The 21,046-nt window shown below is 41.3% G+C and overlaps 2 protein-coding genes across 6 annotated transcripts in view; both read right to left on the bottom strand.

Annotated features, from left to right (window-relative positions):
- whrna (whirlin a) overlaps positions 1-16,258 on the bottom strand; it is a 277,090-nt gene extending 260,832 nt beyond the window's left edge. For all 5 annotated transcript variants that reach the window (XM_072453448.1, XM_072453449.1, XM_072453445.1 and 2 more), the window contains exons 1-2: positions 15,622-16,258; positions 12,172-12,489 (exon numbers count right to left, since the gene is read on the bottom strand). In XM_072453448.1, coding sequence (XP_072309549.1) covers positions 12,172-12,489; positions 15,622-16,035 — 732 coding nt within the window. In that variant the 5' untranslated portion in view covers positions 16,036-16,258. The remainder of the gene's footprint in view (positions 1-12,171; positions 12,490-15,621) is intronic.
- man1b1a (mannosidase, alpha, class 1B, member 1a) overlaps positions 16,048-21,046 on the bottom strand; it is a 37,241-nt gene continuing 32,242 nt past the window's right edge. The window contains exons 8-10 of the mRNA XM_072453236.1: positions 19,215-19,275; positions 17,455-17,587; positions 16,048-16,245 (exon numbers count right to left, since the gene is read on the bottom strand). Coding sequence (XP_072309337.1) covers positions 16,048-16,245; positions 17,455-17,587; positions 19,215-19,275 — 392 coding nt within the window. The remainder of the gene's footprint in view (positions 16,246-17,454; positions 17,588-19,214; positions 19,276-21,046) is intronic.

The raw sequence follows: 21,046 nt of genomic DNA, 5'->3' as shown, positions 1-21,046 counted from the left end.
CAGTTTTGTCAAAAACTTGAGGAAAAGTAACATCTTAGACCATGAGAATGAAAGAAAATGAAAGATTTCACTGTTGTTTAGTATCAATAATTGTAAATAATCGTTAAATTGTGATGGTTTTAACACTACAATTCGATATCATGACATCCCTAGTAACAACACAGGTTTCATACACCTCTTTTAAAGCAGGGGCTCCTGATCTTTTGAGACCAGGACCCCCCAAAATATGAATCTGACGCCTGAAACCCTTGGAAAAAAACATGTCAAATCAGTACTGTTCATTTGTCATTTGTATAGTTTATTGTGTCGTTTGACCTAATTTCACTACAAAAACTATACTGTTTTCAATTCAAAACTAGATCAACTACAATGTCATAAATTTTGAATTGGTTTGGTCAAGGTGTTTTGTAAATCCATCTTCTAATACCAACTAAAGCCAGTGTCCGAAACATCCAGCTATAATATGAATAATCGGATGTTGTGCTTATCTCCCGCTCTATAATCCTGCGCCCTTTGCCTCCACCCGGACCCCACAACAGAACCACACCGGCCCGCTCCGGGATCAGCCTGTGCAGGGAGATTATCAACACACTTTTGTGATTAACCTTTGTGACTTTTAAAGTGCGCCGAAGGTTAGGTTCCATGTTTAATTTGAGCAATAATCCGGTTCTGCGCACGCACAAACCTTTGGTGCCGGTCCAGAAAGTACTGCAGAGTTCAAAATGGATGAAATACAAAAGTTTTAGAGGACCTGGCATTTTAAACGTGTGGAGAGACGGTAGCGCTGACGAATAACAGAACAAGAAGGACGTGCCGAGGGACGTAAAAGCGACAAAAACAGAACTTTGGTCCGTTGTTGTTGTTGTAGAATAAAAGTTCATTCTTAGTTTGTGATTGCGATTGTCGTTTGTGTTTGGTGTGAACATAATGCAGCTGGATGTGTCCCACATACACAGTCACACACTGTTTATGGAATACAATGCAATACAACTCGGGCGAGTCGTGCCGCGTCCGCTCCTTTTATTTCCGTCCTTATTTTCTTCACATTTCACACTAATCCTTTTGTCCTATCTTTGCAGCCAGAAAAGCTTTATACATCGCTCGGCCAACTCCCTCTCAATCTCCTCAAATACTGCCCAATTATCGTACGAACCCTCTATTTTTGCCCGAATTGATTTGTCGCCCCGTATATTGATTAGTTCACACACTTCTTCCATCTTCCACTGTTTTCGGCTCCTTCGTCTGCCATTTCTCTCCACTTTGACTCAGAATTGTGACGTTTATCCCGGAAATTTCACTGATCTATGACGTTTAGGTCAGATGAACTGGACCTGAGCGTTCTAAAAGTGCAGATTCATGTTGGATTTATTATCACATATGAAAGTGGCCTGGGTCGGAAAAATTGGATACAGGTCACACAAAAACGCATTTGACCTGCAGTGTGAACGTAGCCAAAACGCTGATTCTGATTCACACAATTCATAAAAAGTCCAAAGCAACTGTTCAAATGAAGTAAATATGCACAGATTTATGCAGGCTTTTATAAGTTATGTGTCGTTTCTTGCCGGGAAACATTTTTTTCTCCGCACTTGTATAATTTAAATCCGCTTTAAGCATCTTTTAAATTAACAATTTCTCTACTTTCTTTTGCTTTTGTGCTGTTAGTAACTGTAGCCCTGCATTAGAAACAGAGATGTGAAGTGTGTCTGTGACTGAGCTCTTCTGTCCACGGCCCGCAGACAAAGACAGAACCAGTGTCTCTCGCGTGTCCCGGTGTCGTACATGAGGAGGTTGTGGGTTCAGTTACAGGCTCCGTGGCGGGAGTCCGGTGGCAGTGACGTAACGGGCGAACGGAGCAAAGACGAGTGGCTGTTCAGGAGGAGGCGGAGGAGGCTGATGGTTCTGCTGCTGTGGGGGAGGAGGGGTGTAACTGAATAGGCAGGGTAATGGAGAGGAAAGAGAGTGGATTTATATGAAATAGTGGTGAATAGTGGTGTGTGGGGATTCGAGGAAAGGAAATAGTCTGTAATATAGCTAAAAACTGTGGGAATCAATCAAAAAAACACTCTGGGTACATATATGAAGCACAAATAATAATAAAGTTTTACTCTAAAGCTTTAAAGGTGATGTGTTTATAAATGATGAGTCATCTGCTCGATGTGATGCCAGATTAACCCAAAAATGGTCCATGGTAGAAAAGGTTTCATTACAAATTAATCTAATGAAAAAGAGCAGGTCACGTTTTATAGTAACTCCATTTTGACCAATCAGAGTATAGTATAAATGCTGTAACTCAAACAATGTCCTTCAGATTGAAAATGACTTTCAGAATGTATCTCGGGTGTCAAACTGAAACAAGAGTGATACCTGTGGAGATGGATGACTGTCAAGGGACTGAACATGGAAAGACTAACGTTTGCATTGAATTAAAAAATAATTTACATTGGGACAAATCTTTTCACTCTCGGTGCTTTGTTCTGTTTTTCTGTTTTTGTTTAGTCGGATCACAGCTGACCCTTCTCACCCTGGACATGGACTCCGTCAGGCAGGAGGCTCCGGTCCATCTGGACCAGAACCTCCCGCCACAAGAATAGTTTCTTCCCTTCTGTCATTGGACTCATGAACAATGAATAGCACCTTAACACCAAACACTTTAAAAAATCATGTCAACACCTTGTTTTGATCCTGTTGTATATTTGTTTGTGTTGTTTGTGAATTGTTCACTGACAATGACAATAAAACTGATTCTAATTCGGATTATATAACAATAGGAAAAAGTATTTTTTTTAAAAAGCCATTTGGAAATCAAAATTTCTAATCCTTTAACATATTTTCTCAAAATGGTCTTCTGTTTATCGTGTGGTAGATATTCTACAGTAGAAGACCTGCGGCCTCAGCACATCTTCCCTCTCTGGACTAACCACAGTGGAATGGTTATTCTGGCCAATCAGAGCAGAGAGGTGGGGCTTAAGACAAAGGAGACCCAAACAGCATCTCCTCAGGTGTAATTTCCCCAGGGCAGAGCACCGTACTCTGGAATATAACATACTGTGTCTGATCAATCCTAAAACAGACGACATGAATCACAAACTATCACACGCATCGGCCAAACACCAACCACCCTGACCCAAGACCCGGGCAGTGATGGCACTGTGAAAATGTAGTTAGATACACAATTCTGAATTAAACAAATGTTGAAATATTATAAACATTAAAATGTATTTCTGTTCCATGGGCCAATCAGAAAGTACTTAGAATTAGTTCGGATCAGAATACTTTCATGTTGAACTGCAGTACATTGTGGTGTAAAAATGTGTTTTATGTGCATTTATTTATCACCGATTAGGGAAGGGGAAATAACACTCACAAAATGCAGTTTGAAGCCTCAACGGACCAAATACCTGCACGTTTTCCTTTGAATTTAGGAGAGTGGCTGCCAGAAGCATTAAAATATGGATGCAGAGCACGTTGCTGGCCAGTTTACAGTAAAAATATATAGTTTAAAGGTGGTATGGACGATTTTTTTCAGCAAATTTCTTATCATATTTCCTCGTGGCGTGGATAAATCATTTGTCCTGCCACGTATCAATCATAAAACGCACCTACCGCTCACCTGCAGCCGCGTGCGGTTCGTGCCCACGTTTCCGCGTGCCTAAGCGCATGGATCTATCATAATATAGTTCCCTCAGTGTACGGGGCAAAATAAAGACGGAGAAAGACAGTTCGAGCTAACGCAGAAGTTGACAGAAATCTACGGGAGACGAGCGATGCGATGCGCTCCGTTGCGCTAATAAACAAACGCACGTGTGTGTTGTATCAGTCCACACGGGGGAGTGCACACGTGCACTTCCGCCTGCGTTCTCAAATCGCCGAAAAATCGTCCATACCGCCTTTAATGTATAGACAGTATGTAGGGTTTAAAATGTACTATAAGGCAAAAAAAATAAATATATATATATATATATATATATATATATATATATATATATATATATATATATATATATATATATATATATATATATATATATATATATTTATATATTGTGTTTCCGGTAACATTGAAAAAAGAATCCAGGTAGGTAGGTCTGATTTTTAGGTATTTTTTAAATATATTTTTAAATCTTCGCACAGGTTTTGCAGACAGTGTTATTTTCTCAGAAGTGAGCGCTTCGCATTGGTGTGGCCGTATTGTTATGCAGATATTGAATAAAATAGTTCTCTACATCTATACTAGTCCAACCACAGGAAAAGAGCCATTAGCAGACAACTTTTTGGTAATTACCGCTCTGTTGTGGTCTGCGCGCCGTAGTTGGCGTGTCAACGCCGTTATCCGCGGCGCTGTTGCCCTGCACGCGTGTTCGGTGAGCTCTGCATTCACTATTTTTCTTATTGTCACTTGATGATGTGAGCACTTTTCGACAGAAAAGCGCTGAAACCCCGGACGTGCATATCGCCCATGGATCTATTCTATTATCATGGCATGCTACCCAAAAAGAGCATCTGCAAACATAGATCATCTATGCGCCCGTAGATAAAACAAAACCTATGAAAAGTGCGGCAATTTTCATATCCCCACAGATGATTTTTTTTCCCGCAGCTTTTGGATTTACTCTCACAATTTGACATTTTTTTTTGGGACGTTCTCGAAATAAAGTCAGTAAATATGCGATAAAATGTTTAAGGTCGGGTTTTGAAATCCAGCTTGGTCAGGTACCGGAAACACACAATTTTCAATTATCAAAGCATATTTCTTTTTTCTCCCTCTTTTACATTGGATCGGCCCCTCTGTCCTCCGCCCTCGGTGAAAGCGCTCTTTATCTGTGGCGGCTCCTCAGGCCCCGGCCGGTCGCTCCATGGAGACCAGCTGCCATGGCGTGTCGGGTTTCCCAAACACTCCCCCCAACACGCTCTGCTCCACTGGCCTGAACGTGACACTGAGCAGGTACGGGTGCTCGGGGAGTCATCAGGGACCCCCGACAAGCGCTGATGACAAGGATGAATACAAGAGCTCGAGTTAAAGGGGACATATTCTGTGCATTTGATTTTATGAGCTCTTATATTTTAATGACATTCCGTCTTCATAAACTTACTCATAGTCGTATCTCGATTGTTTCATGCATGTTTGAGAAATCCTGCGTTGTCTTGGTTTGGAGGCTTGAGCACATAATGTTTCCACCTACCCCCCATCCCCGCCCACACTGCACTTTACTAAAAATATTCAAACTCCAGGTCACGTAGGTTAAAAAAATATGATGCATCTGTTTTTCATTTATAAACACACGAAAATCAATCAATACTTTTGAAAAAAAATTACTTGGTTGTAATGTTTCCACAAATGATCTCTTAAGGCAGTCAATACAGAACAACAGTGAGGGTAAAACATTGCTACCCCGATAGAGCTGGGTTGAAAAATCGATTTTCCGATTTTTAATCAATTCGCATATTAATTACCGATTATCGATTCGAACATCCAAAGATCTATTTTTTTTTTATTAAAATTATTTTCTACATTTCCCTCAGTGAACTTTGACCCCCGCAGCGTCACTAAATTCACGCAGGCGCGCTCGGTCTAAAAATAACTCAAACAATCATGGCGTCGGACAGAGATGGTAACGTTAGCGTAACACTTAAGACACCTGAGACACTGAAGGCGCCGATTTGGAGGAATTTCGGGTTCCGGGAAATAGAAGGACCAACGAGCTGGACAAAAGTAAAGCGGTCTGCAAAAAGTGTGGAATTGAGGTAAAGCACTGTGGTAATACCACCAACGTAAAGAATCATCTGCGGCGGCATCACCCTTAATTATTTTCAAGCATAATAATAATGCCCTGGTTAGTGTCCCAGTAGGAATCCACTGTTGCAGATGTAGTCACCTCAATGATGTCCTCCATTTATTGTCCTGAATTATCTTTCTTGAAGGTAGATTGACCCTTAACCTTTTCATCAGTCTTCCAGCCATCAGTAACTACCAATACTTGTAAGATTTGCTGTTTAATATTGATATAATACTAGTTTTAATATGTTGCTTCTCTACACAGTCATGAAGTGAAGGAAATGGTTCAAATACATGTTTTCATTTTTAATAACATTAACCCCCGGATCGAATCGAAAATCGGATCGAATCGGAAATCAAATCGAAATCGGATCGAATCGGAAATCAGATCGAAATCGGATCGAATCGGATGGAATCTGAGAAAATCGGAAAAAAACGATTTTGAAACGTAAAAATCGGAATCGAATCGATTCTTGAAATTTGAAACGAAACCCAGCTCTATACCCCAACATCTGCAGCCTGTTAGGGTCAAATGCCACTAAAAACTCAATAGGACAAATATGCATTATTCGGATTGTTATTAGCCAATAAAAATGCTCTTGTATCTGGGATCATTTGGATCTTTGCCGTTTCCATGAGTCTAGCTAGGTTTTGGAGCCCTCTCCTGCCTGCAGAGGGAATTACACACCATTTAAGATAAACATTTCAACGTATGTTTCAAGCTGGCCTCTCACATCCGGGTCTCTGTGCGCAGTTGTACTGATCGTGATTAGACGGATTAAATTCACAGTCTGACAATAATTTATGAACTTAATAAACAGCTGAAGTTTCTCAGAGCCAAGTCACAGATCAACAATACGTGTATTTGATCACCAGGATTCATCAAACTAGTGTGAATGAAGCTTAATGCTACTCAAGGTGTGTTTTTGATGAGAGAACAATGTTAGACCATGGTCAAACTTGCATAATATGTGTTCTTTTAGATCAATTTAGATCAATATTGAGTTTGCACACTTTGGCAACAGCTGTTTCCTGATTATTGATGCTCAGCATTCTGACATCACCCAAAATTAATCTGACGTTCCCAAACTCAATGCAAATAGATGCAGAAAAGGTTGACAAGAACCAGAAGTAGTTTTGTGTTTACTCTAGCTTTAGCCATATCTCACCGTACCTCATAATTCAGGAATGTATTAATTGTATTCATTAAGAAAACATTTGTTATGTTTTGGTGACGTCAGTTGCTCATGTAACAGACCAGGACCAGGGCTCCGCCTTTATAGTTGCGTTCCCACCTGACCAGTTTAGACTAAACTGATCCGTCTCAGTTGGCGGCCATCTTTAGACCGGATCAATAACTGTGCGTTCACACTCAGGAGCAAGACTGGGGCCGATTCGGCAATTACACACCGCCACCTAACGAACACTCTTGTTATCAGCCTGGCTGGCCCCTTTAAGAGAGAGGGGGGCATTGTGGGTAGCCCGGAAGTGTGTTTTTGTTTTGGTTTAGTTTTTTGGGGCACGCGTTTGTCTGCCGCCGCCGGTCCGTATGGTCTCTGCTGAGTCATATGCCTGCTCAGCCTCTGTACTACGGTTAGGAGATTACTGGGCAGGGGAAGAATGTAACACTCAATTGCCGATCTCTCTTCTCGGCCGGGGCGAGTGGAGCGGCTCTAATCCAGCAATTTCACTAGTGGGATCAAGTTGGGGCAAACTGATCCGGGGCGGCCCCGGACTAAAACACAAGAGGGAACGCAGCTACCGGTCTGGAGGACCAGGGGCCGTCAAAACATGGATCATATTAGAGCTACAGCCACATTAGAGCTACATTAGAGCTACAGTCACATTAGAGCTACAGTCACATTAGAGCTACATTAGAGCTACAGTCACATTAGAGCAGGGGTCCCCAACCACCGGGCCGGGGACCGGTACCGGTCTGCAACGCGTTTGCTACCAGGCCCTACAAAAACTGGAAATAATCTATCAGTGACAGCATCTTCTCCCACGTAACTTTGGCCTGTTTCTCATGACACGCTAATAAGTTTGTCTGTGTATATATAATGAAAAGCCTTATAGAAAATTGCCAATGAAATCCACTAAATATAATGGCAAGTATATTATATCTCTGCTCTTGTCCTGCGTGATAACATAACTGTTACGTGCATTGTACATTATACGTCATCGCGGATGCGTCGCATCAAACACGCTGCTCAAAAGTCGAACCACAAGACAGCGAAAATGAGTGAAAAACAAGTCTTAAAGGGGAAAAGGCCAAGTGAGGAGCAGACGAGGAGCCAGACGAGGACCCAGCAGGGATTTTGGAGGACACGATCACCTGTTTTTACTTTTGCAAGAGTTTGAGCGCTGCTTCCTGTGCCGTGATGGCAACAAGACAAAACTACGAAGCAGACTCCCATCACTCTAAGATGGGACCATCTCATTGCATAGAAACACGCGCAGGGCTCCCACTGATTCAGCCTGTGGTGAGTTGTAATTTTTATGCACTTATTTTTGCCATATTTATCTGATGAGCTTCCACCAGTCAGAAGAACAGTGAGGACACGTGTAACTGTACGTTATGTTACTCCAATTTGGATCTTTTGGTATGGTACACTTATAATGTACGCGTCTTTTCCGAGCTGAATCGAATGGAAGCCTAAGCCCCGCCCACTTCCGCGCAAGTTAACCTGACCGCGACATAAACTGGCACACCGGTCCGTGAAAATAAAACCTACATTATTCCGGTCCGTGGTGCAAAAAGTTTGGGGACCCTTGCATTAGAGCTACTGTCACATTAAAGCTACATTAGAGCTACAGTCACATTGGAGCTACAATAGAGCTACAGCCACATGTTTTTTACATTCATACACGTGCAGCTGAGTAAATGTAAAATACGTATACAATGTTTATACCACACTGTGGGACATTCAAGTCAAACTAGTAACATCTCCAAGAATAAACGTTACAAGAAGGTTCAGTTGTAATTATCTGGACGGTTATTTCTCCCACTCATATTCATCATTCATCAGAAATGTTCGTACTTGAGGTTCAAGTATTAAAATCAATCATCAAAACCATAGAAAAAAGTAATTAACCACACAAATGGAGAAAAACCCATTTTATTTCTTATGTATTTATTTGTATCAGCTCTTTTGGCAGTTTGTTGACACTCAATTCTACTTTTGCATAGCTCCAAAACAACAATTATGATACGATATTGTAGACGTCCTCTGCCCAAGTCAAGTCAAATCTGATCTAAAAAAGATCCAACTCGCATTCACAAAACCGAAAACAGCGGCCACTTCAGATACGCTTGTACGCGACCGAGCTTTGGGTATCTCAGGAGAACACACGTCACACCGACAATCCCTTTAAACCCTGTATATGTTTGAGAGAGCAGAAATACAGCAATGTGACCAAAATAAGCACCGCTTCAACACTTATAGGAACCTGCCTCTGCGTTTGACAGGCTTTTAGCTGCAGTCAGAGAAGGAGCAGGGAAGACGAGCTCAAACAAGCGTGAATGAGGCTAAACACAACTCCAGGTAGGTTTTTGATGAGGGAACAATGTAAGAACGTGTTTCAAAGCTTCAAAAAGTGCCGCTCAGTGGTCGAGCTCCTGTGAGCCACTCGCAGTGATGTGAGTTCGAATCTGGCTCTCGACAGTTTGCTGCAATGTTCTTTCCCATTTCACACTACACTGTCTTGTCCAATAAAGCAGTACAACAGGGGTGTGCGTGTGATCGGTCAATGAAATCTAAAATGACTGTGTGTCACAACTATATATGAATTGTTCTAAATATATTCAAATAAGCCAGTTTTCCCCTCACTTCTGCTGCTGAAGCTTGGCTGAACTCACGGTGTCTTTTACTGGCCACTACAGGTCGCTGGGCAGTACTGCACAGGAAGCTTGGTTCTTCTTCTCCAGCAGCTGCTTAGTCTGTGACCGTGTTCAGAGGCCTGTTCATGCTTTGCATACATGCTCGTTTTAGAGGTCTGCACATGCGCTCTGAGGACAAACTCAAACCACGCTGAATAAACCTGTGTGGGAATCAAGGATGTTTGCAGGTTTTGCCCTCACTGAGCATGTGCAGAAGAGAACCAAAGCAACAGCAGCGCCAAGTTTCAACAAACGGACTTCAAATCTATCTTTTAGAGAAAAGTATTTGTAACTAAGGCTCTGTTAATGATTAGATGTTAGTTAGAAATACAGGCAGTTATCTAACAACATAGAATGCTAATTTGTGTAATAATTGGTCGATGAAGTCAGCTTATTTATCCATTTAGCACTTTTCAATCATATGTGAGTTTAGCTCTGTAGGATGTTTTTTCACTTTTCTACTATTCACTAAATATTAATGAACACCCCAGGTCTGCTTGCCCATCCATAAAAACTGATGTACAATAAATACTGACCACGGAAAATTATTGTTCATCATTTATCGGGTCAAACTCTACCATCGAGCTAAAACACTTCATTACAACTTTACTGCAGACGTGTGTGAGGGGCCCAAAGGCAGGCTGACCCATTCCTCCGCTGCTCTCTTATATTTAGAGATGAACTCCATGTTGTGGTGTTCTAATTTTGCATATTTTCAAAACAACAATTGCAATGTCCATTTTTTCAAATCACCCTCTCTTGGTAACTAACCTTTTCTACAATTTCTCCTACTGCTACAACAATAATAAGTTGATTCCTCCTCTTCATTTAAGACTATTCACATCAACATTTACTGTGTTACTTTCAAAACAACCCCACCTCTGTTCCTTCAACTACTAATACATCATAAATTAAATACAAACATACAAATACAAAAACAAAAAAAAATTCAGGATCAACTGGATTCACATTTCTACTGTTAAAAAAACAAAAAACTTTGGTTCAGTGCAAAGGGAGCGCAGTAGTTAAAGGTGGTATGGACGATTTTTTTTCAGCAATTTTTGTATCATATTTCCTCGTGGCGTGGATAAATCATTTGTCCTGCCACGTATCAATCATAAAACGCACCTACCGCTCACCTGCAGCCGCGTGCGGTTCGTCCCCACGTTTCCGCGTGCCTAAGCGCATGGATCTATCATAATATAGTTCCCTCAGTGTACGGGGCAAAATGAAGACGGAGAAAGACAGTTCGAGCTGACGCAGAAGTGGACAGAAATCTACGGGAGACGAGCGATGCGATGCGCTCCGTTGCGCTAATAAACAAACGCACGTGTGTGTTGTATCAGTCCCGCACGGGGGAGTGCGCATGCGCACTTCCGCCTGCGTTCTCAAATCGCCAAAAAAATGTCCATACCGCCTTTAAGAAGAAAAAAAGTCATCAGCACCATGGACAGCTCCTGCTCCAGCTCAATACAAATCAGACAATCTGTTGCTGTGTCAATGGGACCGGCAATAATGCTGATACGACAGACGTGTGGACGGGACATCAGAGCCAACATGGCGAGAGTCATGTTCAAGTCCGTGTTATTGAGTGAAGGAGTTCAATATGTGTCCCTGGGAATGGTTAGAACACAAGGTCGCATCGTCAAGAAGATCAATACCTTTCTGCTGGTGGAAAGTCACCTGCATAAGATCATGGAAATACGATGTTAAAACAATACTTATGAACATTCTACAAACATATTTTATGCCATACTGTGGAATATTATAGCCAAATAAACAACATTTCTATGGCGACGGGTTTGTTTTCTATATTTTTCAGTGCAATAAAAACATTATTGCTTTTGTTTAAGTCTCTTTTATGGCTAAAAAGTTCTGTTTTGGGGCTTTTACGGGGCACTATTTGTATGTATATATTGATTTGATTTACTGCCTATCCTTAGTGAACCTTTAAAGTTTGTTTTATTGGCAGAATTGATGTATGGCAAAGACCAGTACAATAAATAGATACAAACAAAACTGCACAAAGCCAATTGTTAAAAATGTCCAACTACAAGAAACCCAGACAAGTGGAACAAAGTCAGATCATTTTGCAAGTGATGTGAAGACGTTCTTTTCTTTATGCATTATTATTCACCAGTGTTTTGTTGTTTTTTTATATCAGTGTTTACAGATATTCTGGAGATTGGATACCACTTCAGCATGCTAAGAATCCTTCTGTGAATTCAGATATGATTGTTTTTGTCATCAATTCCAAAAATACACAAATAAACAAGTTAACCTTTAAAGTCTGATGGATTATCCTTTGATGATTAAATAATCATCAAAGGATAATCTGCAGGCTCAGATGGCATTTTTCAAGAGAGGCATTTCAACTGTACTCAGAACATCCTAACTGTCTGACAAACAAATCACTGAAAGTTAAATACTGTAAAAATACACTTACATTTTACACCCACACAGCGAGAACAAACCCAGCAGAACAGCGAAGAAAACATTTTAAAGGTTCTCATACCTTTACAGCGTCTGCGTGTGAGAAATTGTCAAAGGTCTTGTCGTTGACTTTGAGGATCTGGTCGCCGACGCGCAGCCCCTGCTTCTGGGCCAGACTCCCGGGTTCCACCAGAGACACGTAGATGCCCACGCCGTGCTCCGAGCCGCCCCGGATGCTGAAGCCCAGCCCCTCCTGGCTCTTGTGGCGCTTCATGCTGACCTGGCGCGGCTCTCCAGGAGGCTCGTGGATGAAGTTCCTCCCCAGCAGAGGAACCAGAGGAGCCGTGCTGTCGCTGCTGGTGCTGAAGCTGTCCGGAGAGCCTCGCAACGCCACCGGGAGCTGCCAAAGACAATGTATGAACTCTAAGAGGGCTGAGCGATGTGGCAAGGAAATGAACCACACAAAATATAATGTCTGTCAGTATTGGTTACATGATTATAAAAACATACTTTAGATTGGTGCCATTTAACACAAGCAAATAGTCAAATGTATTGCTCCAAAGTCTGAAATCTGATCCAAGTGCTTTTATTGAATTGAAAGAAAACCCCAGCATATAATTGATAATAAAATATGACTCAACTTAGATATCAGCTCAACTTAGATTAATTGTCCAGCCCTAAGCTACACGAGTTTCAATTACATCAATTCAGAATGCCTATCCTGATTTGAGTAGTTTGTACAATTTTACTTCCAAGGCAGATTTCTGTATTTTTTCTTCTTCTTGTTCCTGCCATTGGAGGAAGATCTTGGTCTTACATGACTATTTTCCTTGAAGCAAGAAACAATGGGTACAACCCCTTTTATATAGGATGTGGAAGAAGATAAATGCTTACAAAAATAAGGGCACGAGTCCTATCACGATCATTTGTGTGGATGCCTGCTTGTCTGAACGGTCAAAACCATCATTCTAAATTGGGCAAAACAGGAAGTCTCTGAAGAGCCTGTCAAGAACCTGCCTGTCACTCACTCAGAGCCTGACGGAGGCCGACTAATAGGAGAAGTGTGTGGGTCGAGTGTCTGTGCAGACTGTGTCATATCAGCACATTATTGTTACAGACTTGTTTTGTTCCTTTTTCATTCACACATTGAAGTAAAGTATCAAAGAATAAGAAACACAGCTAAGATTCAAAAGGACATGTTGCAGAGTAAAAGGCACAAAATCACATCATTCGCAGACCTCAATAAGGTCGGATATTTACATCAGCTTCTGCAATTGTCTGTCTTTCCTTCGCTTTTGAAATAAGTGAAAGTTTCAGTGGAACTTCTCAATTGTGAAATGTTCCGTTTCAAAATAGACAGCGTTCGAGTGCCGTTCGTGGTTGAGTAGATAGCACGTATGCAGGACACAGCGTCGTGGGTTCAAACCCAGTTCTCCACAATTCACTGTCGGTCTCATCCGCATTTCACTTTGTGCTCTCCTGTCAAATATGGGCCAAGAAATACTTCAAATGAAAAAAATGAATAAAAAATAGATGGCGCTTGCTCTAAGGTGGGAGACACAACATCCTGGAGTTAGTCTTCTGACCTGACACAAGTTAAAGAATGAACTCATGAATACATAAGACTGAAAACCGTAATAAAACTAGGCTTTAAGTTATGCAAGTGCGTTCACAGCTTTAGATGACAATATTCATCCAGTTCTAACTGAGACAGAGCGGTGGAAGACATCCTTTTCACACTCAGAATCTCACTTTGACCCCTGGTAGAATCTGCTGTTCCATCGGGGAAGAATAAAATCCACTGATGGAAGCGTTCCCGCGCCAACCCAAAGGTCGGTGGTGTGATTGCATCGTGGCATCGTGGAAGACGCTTGACTCGCCTCGCCTAGAGAACCTGAGTGCGCTGTGACCGGGTAAGTGGCTCCCCTGAAAGTGCAGCAAGCATCACAACGGCGGTAGGACGGTAGTCGTTTACTCGATAAATCGGTCATTGACCAAAGTTGACCAAAGTTTGTAATAGTCGAATTTATTGTAATGGAGAAGCGTGTTCGGTTGAGCGTTTGAGAGTTTATACTGGCTTTTTTACTCGCCTGGGATCCAGACCACGCACGTCTTCTGGTCAACCTCGAAACGTACCGTCATTGGTCATTGGTCATTTAGAACAAAATCACTTTTCTCACCTCAGATCAACGGTGTTTTGTGCTTCACATTTTGACACAATATTTTTCAGTCCCCGCCCTGTCAATCACGTCCATCTGAGCTCATGGAGATTACAGAGTGACCAGAATGATATCGATCGAAAAGATAGATACAATGTTTACTAGAGGGTTTTGTATAAATATTTGTATAAATATTTGTAATTGCGAGAACTACTGTGATCTTGTGGTCTTGAAGCACAAAATCACTGGCATTTTGGGTCTGTGTATAGAGAAATGTACCAGGCAATCGCTTTTACCAGCACCACACATAGGGATGTCAGTTTGAGTTAGAAAAAACATCACAATTTAACAATTATTGAAACTGTGACCAATCTTTTTGACTTTTCTTTCATTCCCGTGGTCTGACATGTTACTCTTCCTCCAGTTTGTGACCGGCTTTACAAAATTATACTTTCTGAAAGACAAAATAAAGGTAAATGTGTCAAAAACAGCCAGATAGAAAGGTTATTCTCATTTAAGTCTACATTTTGGACAATAGATTGAACTAGAAATACTCAATTTTGCTTCTAAAATTCTCACGATTATTATATTTTGGTTCTTACAATTACCAGTATATTGGGACCTGAATAAACACGATTATTGCATAACCTAACAAATGTGACATCCCTACACATCACGTCACCCTCTTTTAGTCAACTGATCGATACAGAGTTTTTAACTGACAAAGAATTTTAGTTTCAGTTGTTTTAATTGTTTTTTGTACTGTTTTTTTTCCATACAATTAAAATTTTGTATTGTTTTTTGAGGTTTTATGTTGTATTTTATTGCTCTTATTGCTAAACATACACTGCACTTTGGAACAGTTGGGTTTATAAAATGTGCCCTATAAATAAAGTGGATGGATGCATTTCTTTAGTCGACTACAGCCATACACGGCACACTCGAGTCTAGTAGCTCAATTGGAGTCATTTACTGCTTCTAAAATATCTGATTAGGTCCATTAGTTCTTCACGTTCTTATAACAAGACCTGTAGTTAAGCACGTTGACATGTTTGGGCACAGAAAACACATTCTAGTGCCGTCTTCCTTCCTACTTGGAGCAGTAGGACGACAGCGCCATCTGCAGTTCGACTTCTTCAGAACTGCATCCAGGGTGTGAGAAAGTCGCTACGCCCCCTCGTCCCGATTTACGGTCCGGTCGGCGTGTTTCCGCACCTCTCCGTGTCCCTGATCCAACAGTGGAGCTCTCTGTGTCTTTACCTTAGCGTCGTCCCAAACCATGAGGTGGTCCGAAACGCCGAAACATGTCAACTCTAAAAACGACTCTAAAATATAAGAAATCCTTGACCCGTTCGCTGTCGTGTCTGACTCACCTCTGGAGAGAAGTGTCCCGGGGGCGGCGGGCTGGCGCTGGGCAGGGGCACGGGCGACTCCGCTGTGCCGTTGGCCGCGTGCCCCGCCTCGGCCTTGAGGTAGAGCCCCTCGGACGTGTACTGCTCGAACAGGAGCTGGTCCGAGCGAGGGATCACCAGCCGGAGCATGGGCAGCAGCTGTCTCTTACTGGGCAGGTTGAGGATCACGTTCAGGGTCTGCACCAGGTCGTACACGTTCCTCTTGGAGTGGTAGACGTTCAGGCAGTGGATGAACTGCTCCCGCTCCGAGTCACACAGCAGCAGGTTCAGCGCGTTGTGCAGCTTGCGGACGTTGGCCGAGAGCGTGCGGGCGGAGGAGACGGAGTTGGCGGAGGAGGAGCACAGGGACACGCGCTCCAGGTCTGTGCTGCTCATGGTGCTCCTGTCCTACGCGCATGGGAGCAGCCCGGGCAGAGCGGCGGACGGACGGGGACGCAGCCTGGGGGGAACCGTGTCCAGGGACGACTCTGCGGCTGGAGGCATCTCACAGCTGATCACAGGGTAATTTACGATTTCTAAAGTGTCTCGGACTAAGGCTTGACAAACCCAAATGACTTTTCTTTTGCAGAGAATGTAAAATGTTGTCTATAAAGCCGCAAGAATGATTAAAAATGAATAGAAATTGCAATTTGAATAGTCCATATTAGCAAATCGCAACAACTGCAATTTATTAGGTTATATAATTTCCTCTACAAACAACTAACATAGTTTAACATAGTGGTTTGACTGGATAGAACATGAACTAAAACATTTAACTGCAAATCTAATTGCAAAATTTGTTCTATATATATATTTGCCCTAGTTTATCTTGTATTTTGAAGCTATGAAACCTGTCTCTTTTGCAGTTTCGACCTCTACGTACGCATTTACCAGTTCATATTTCAATCCTATTGCAAATGTCACAAAACAACATCTAATATATGATCTGTTCCAAATAGTTTAGCCCTATTTACAATCCAAACCGCTCATTTTGTCCCAGAAGTGTCACCAAAACATATTCCACGTTGCCTTAATTCAATCTACTAAAATATTGCTGTTATATTTCTGTCGGAGGAACCGGCAACAGAAAAAGTCCAGTTAAACCAGTGCCTGAACGGTCAACGAGCTTTATCAGAGCAACTTTTGATATCGGTCGATTATTATATGTTCACTTAAGTATTCTGTAAATTGCAGTATTGTCAGTGGAACAGTCGAGCGGACCAATACGAGCCACTAAGGTGCATACACAGACAACAAGGTTACACTTAAAATGCAGGTTGTAACAAGAAGCAGAGTCGATATTCTACAGGGGAAAAAAAACAGTGTCGTAACGCACGCGGGGACGCAATGACGAACTTTACAACCAAAATACGACGTCAGCACCAAGCAACGCGCCGTAGTGCCAAATCCCAAGGTCCAACCGGAGCATTCAGCGTTCCAAAAAGACGGTATTCCATTCCATCGTTCGCTCCAACTCGGTCCCAAAAATATCCCCCACGTTAAAAAAAAAAAAAAAAAAGAACCAACAACAACAAAAAACAAGTTGTGCGTAAATTCCACGGGAGCGGGTTAAGTTCCCATCCAGCACCGCGACATCTTTAACGGACAGGCGTTTCAAGTGCGATATACCATAATCCGTGCGTAAAACAACGTGCTACGCGCCCGCGGTCGTATCAACTCGAGCGGTTTTCTGAAAAGTTGACTTCATCCAAAAGCGATTTCTGTTTAATTCCAACTCTTCCCGTGCGCGATTACACGTGGCCGTCGCGTCTTAGCCGAGTTGGGGTGACGTTTTGTGCCATTTTACGCACAAACCTCGATGGCTTTGAACTCCGGTGGAAGTCGTTCGGTAGTGGACGTAAAGTAGGAGGCGGTGCGCGCGGTCGTTAATGCAGAGCGGGCGCAATGGCCCGGGAGCAGGTCGTGTGGCTTCTCTGGTGTCACTTCACTGGAAAAAAACAGCGACTAAAGCGACGAGAAACAGACGCGCAATGGCCTCGTCCGTGGGGGCGCGGCGGGGGGAAAGTCGATCGGCGGCTCCGTTTGTTAGGGTGAGTTCCGAAAGCGAGGAAATGTGGCACCATGGACAGCTCCAGGCCGCGCGTGTCTGACTGTGGCCGGGGAGAAGTGCGAGCGACGAGCGGCGGAGGCTGAATGAGAGGCTCGGGGCTCGGTGCGTCTCTCTCTCTCTCTCTCTCTCTCTCTCTCTCTCTCTCTCTCTCTCTCTCTCTCTCTCTCTCTCTCTCTCTCTCTCTCTCTCTCTCTCTCTCTCTCTCTCCTTCTCCGTCCTTCTCTCTCTCTCTCCTTCTCCCTCTCTCGCTCTCTTACGTGCGTTTGCTGAGGTAGTGACGTAACATGGTGCTGTTGTATTTGGAAATATCCATGATAGTACTCACAGCCAAACTCCAAATATATATATGGACTATGGACAAAATGGGACAATAATTATTATTATTTTGGACTTAATCAGCTATAACTCTAACACTTTGTTATGCCACTCCCTTATTTTCTAATTTTATTCCTTATTTTCACCCCTATTATTATTGTTATTATTATTATTATTATTATTATTATAATTTATATTATAATTATTACTATTGTTATCATTATTATCTCTTTTTGTGTTCTTTTTGTTGTGGCTATGTCAAAAAATATATAGATACAAATATATATAGATATATTCATGATAGTACCAGCTACTACCCTGACAGAGTTAAAGGTGTTAGGACGCGTGGATTAAATAAATACCTGGGGAAAACAACATAATATGTGTGTCACCTTCAACACTGCAATTGTATTTCAGAGCGCTGTTCGTCCCCCTTGGTTACACAAAGGTTAATTAGATCCATGTTAAATCTGGAACCTTTATTTATGAAAGTTAAAAAGCTTATTCAAATTGAATGTGAAACTGTCATAACTATATCAGAAAGTAAAGATAACTTAACCATTCACTGCACTGTTCACTTTCTGTACTACATATGAAAATTCAACTGTAAATTTGTTTAAACATTAAGCCCATTTTTTATTCTTATTTTTTATCTTATAGCTTATTGTTTTATGTTACACCGAATCACCAAGACAAGTTCCTATGTTTGTGAATTCTGTTCATTGACAATGGCAATAAACCCTTTCTGATTCTGATTCTGAAAAATATAAACAAAAACACAGTCCATACAACAGGACCAGAGAACAGATTGATTTGCTTAAAGAACCATCAGTACTTGAGTTACTCTGAAAGTGAGACACAGCGTGGTACTCGACACAGAGTTTTAGTAATTACATAATCAGACAGACAAAGCAGATTTCCATCCAAATCATCAAGGTGCCAGGCAAAATTCTCTTCAAGTATATAAAACGGTTACAAAATGTGACTGAGATATAATTCATTTGCTCTGGTCTGTTTAGTCTGTGTCAGGAGCCACGTCCGTCAACACAAGCTCAGCAACACAGCCAAAAATAACACAGTCCTTCATACTTTAGTCACTTACATAACTTGCAGTACCTACAGCCTGCAGTACATTTTGTGGTGAATATCAGTAAAACGACTTGAAACCAGCATGTATGTGCGCATTCACCTCACAAGACCTCGAGCCTCGGGCCCCCTGGTGGTCTGTGGGGCCCGGTGCATGCGCTGCTCTTCACAAAAGTCAAAGGTCAACAAGCAGAAAAGAACAAGCTTCAAAGCAGTTAGCAGTAAAGAGTTAGTGTACTTTTATTACTCCACAATTAGCAGTTTTCTGAGAAGATAAAACCTTGATTTGAACTCGTGGTTTCTGGTTATTTACCTGTTTTCTTCTTGTATTTTTTGTGATGTTTACCTGATTATAAACTTAGGTCCTCCATTGTTTTTAAAGTGCTATTAAGTTTGAGGTACACTTTACTGCCTCCAACATGTCTTCTGCATTTGACCCAGGTTGTCCCGCCTGTGCAGCACTTGGTCTTGGTCAGGACATTGTGCATGTGATGGAGGAAAAACAGACCTATAAATACCTGTTGGATGGACTGATAACATTACATATTGTAATATTATTTTAAAGTACTGTATAAGTAAAATGTGTTATTGTTTTTCCCCGCTATCCTTTTTAGTAACATTTGAATGCCTTGTACTTTAAAGCATTGAAGCGTTTTGTTATATACTGTCCACAAATAGAACCGTTTACAAAGACTATTACGTTAGAAAAGGTTTCAAAAGGACAGAAATGTCCAGACACTGTTTCAAGTTCAATCTGAAAATGACTTTTGGATGGTTTGAACTGCAGCATTTACACAAAAATCAAACCATTTCCATCAGATTGAAATGGACTTTTGGGTGGAAGTTGAATTGTCTGGAGATGACGACTGTTCCTGTGAAACCTTTTTCTGTCATGACTACTCCTGGACAAATGGGCTTTGTTAGCTTCTTTTTCACATCAGAACTGCCTAAACATAATTGTCCTGTTTTAATAACCAAATGCTGTCACTCCTGCACTCCTGATGGGACACTAAAGATTTAAACGCAATCATTTAGAACTATGATCACTTTTTACTTGAGCAATATTAGTATTTATAAAGCAAAATTAAAACGTTAAAAGTGCTGTACAGAGAACAATTAGAAGAATAAAGCCACAACATGGATGAAATAAACTGTGAAAAGTGCATAAAGTAACTCTTCTCTTACCTTTAACATATTTGGCTACAACTACTGCGTGTGTGTCTGTATTTTACACTCTAGAGTCATTATTTTCATTCATTTCTTCTACGACAATTACTACTACTCATGTGTTTGTACTTTCCAACATGTATTTTTATAAAGCGCAGTCCGACCAAACGCCTTCACACTGAAATAATGTGTGTGTTCCTTTTGACAAATGTCTCTCTGTGGACAAGGTTCGGGGCAACGCTTAAAACAGATTTGTTCAACAAGAGATGTGTTTGAACTGCACTTCAGCTGCTACAGGAGACAGAGAATGGATCATTTTAACTACTGAAAGAAATTAGGAATAAACATGTGTTCTAGCAAAACAATATGTGCAGCGCAATGGTTCCTAACAATAAGTGAAATGTCTTATAAAAGAAATAACAGACTATTTATCCAAGAAAACAAACAATTCACCAATGCATGTTATAATATGATTTGTACATGTATTTACTTATATATTTATTTAAAACAAGGAAAGGTGAGATTTCACTGGACTTTCACGTCAAAGGTTTTACGTTTCTTGACCAGTCTCCCACAGTAGTCGTTAAAGATAGAAACGAGGGCCTTATTATATATATATTATTATATTATATAATAATATTATATATATATATATATATATATATATATAATATTTTTATTTTTTTCCATTTAGCCAGTTTCAACTCCTTAACGCTTTAACCGATTTCACATGTTATACCTCATTATGATCACTTTCACAGTGCTTGT

Source organism: Eucyclogobius newberryi, unplaced genomic scaffold, assembly GCF_026437365.1.
Source record: "Eucyclogobius newberryi isolate DKJ021-1_F unplaced genomic scaffold, fEucNew1.0.hap1 SCAF_2, whole genome shotgun sequence".
Lineage (NCBI taxonomy): Eukaryota > Metazoa > Chordata > Actinopteri > Gobiiformes > Gobiidae > Eucyclogobius > Eucyclogobius newberryi.
Note: the sequence above shows the minus strand (reverse complement) of the source record. Positions and strands in the feature narration are given on the sequence as shown.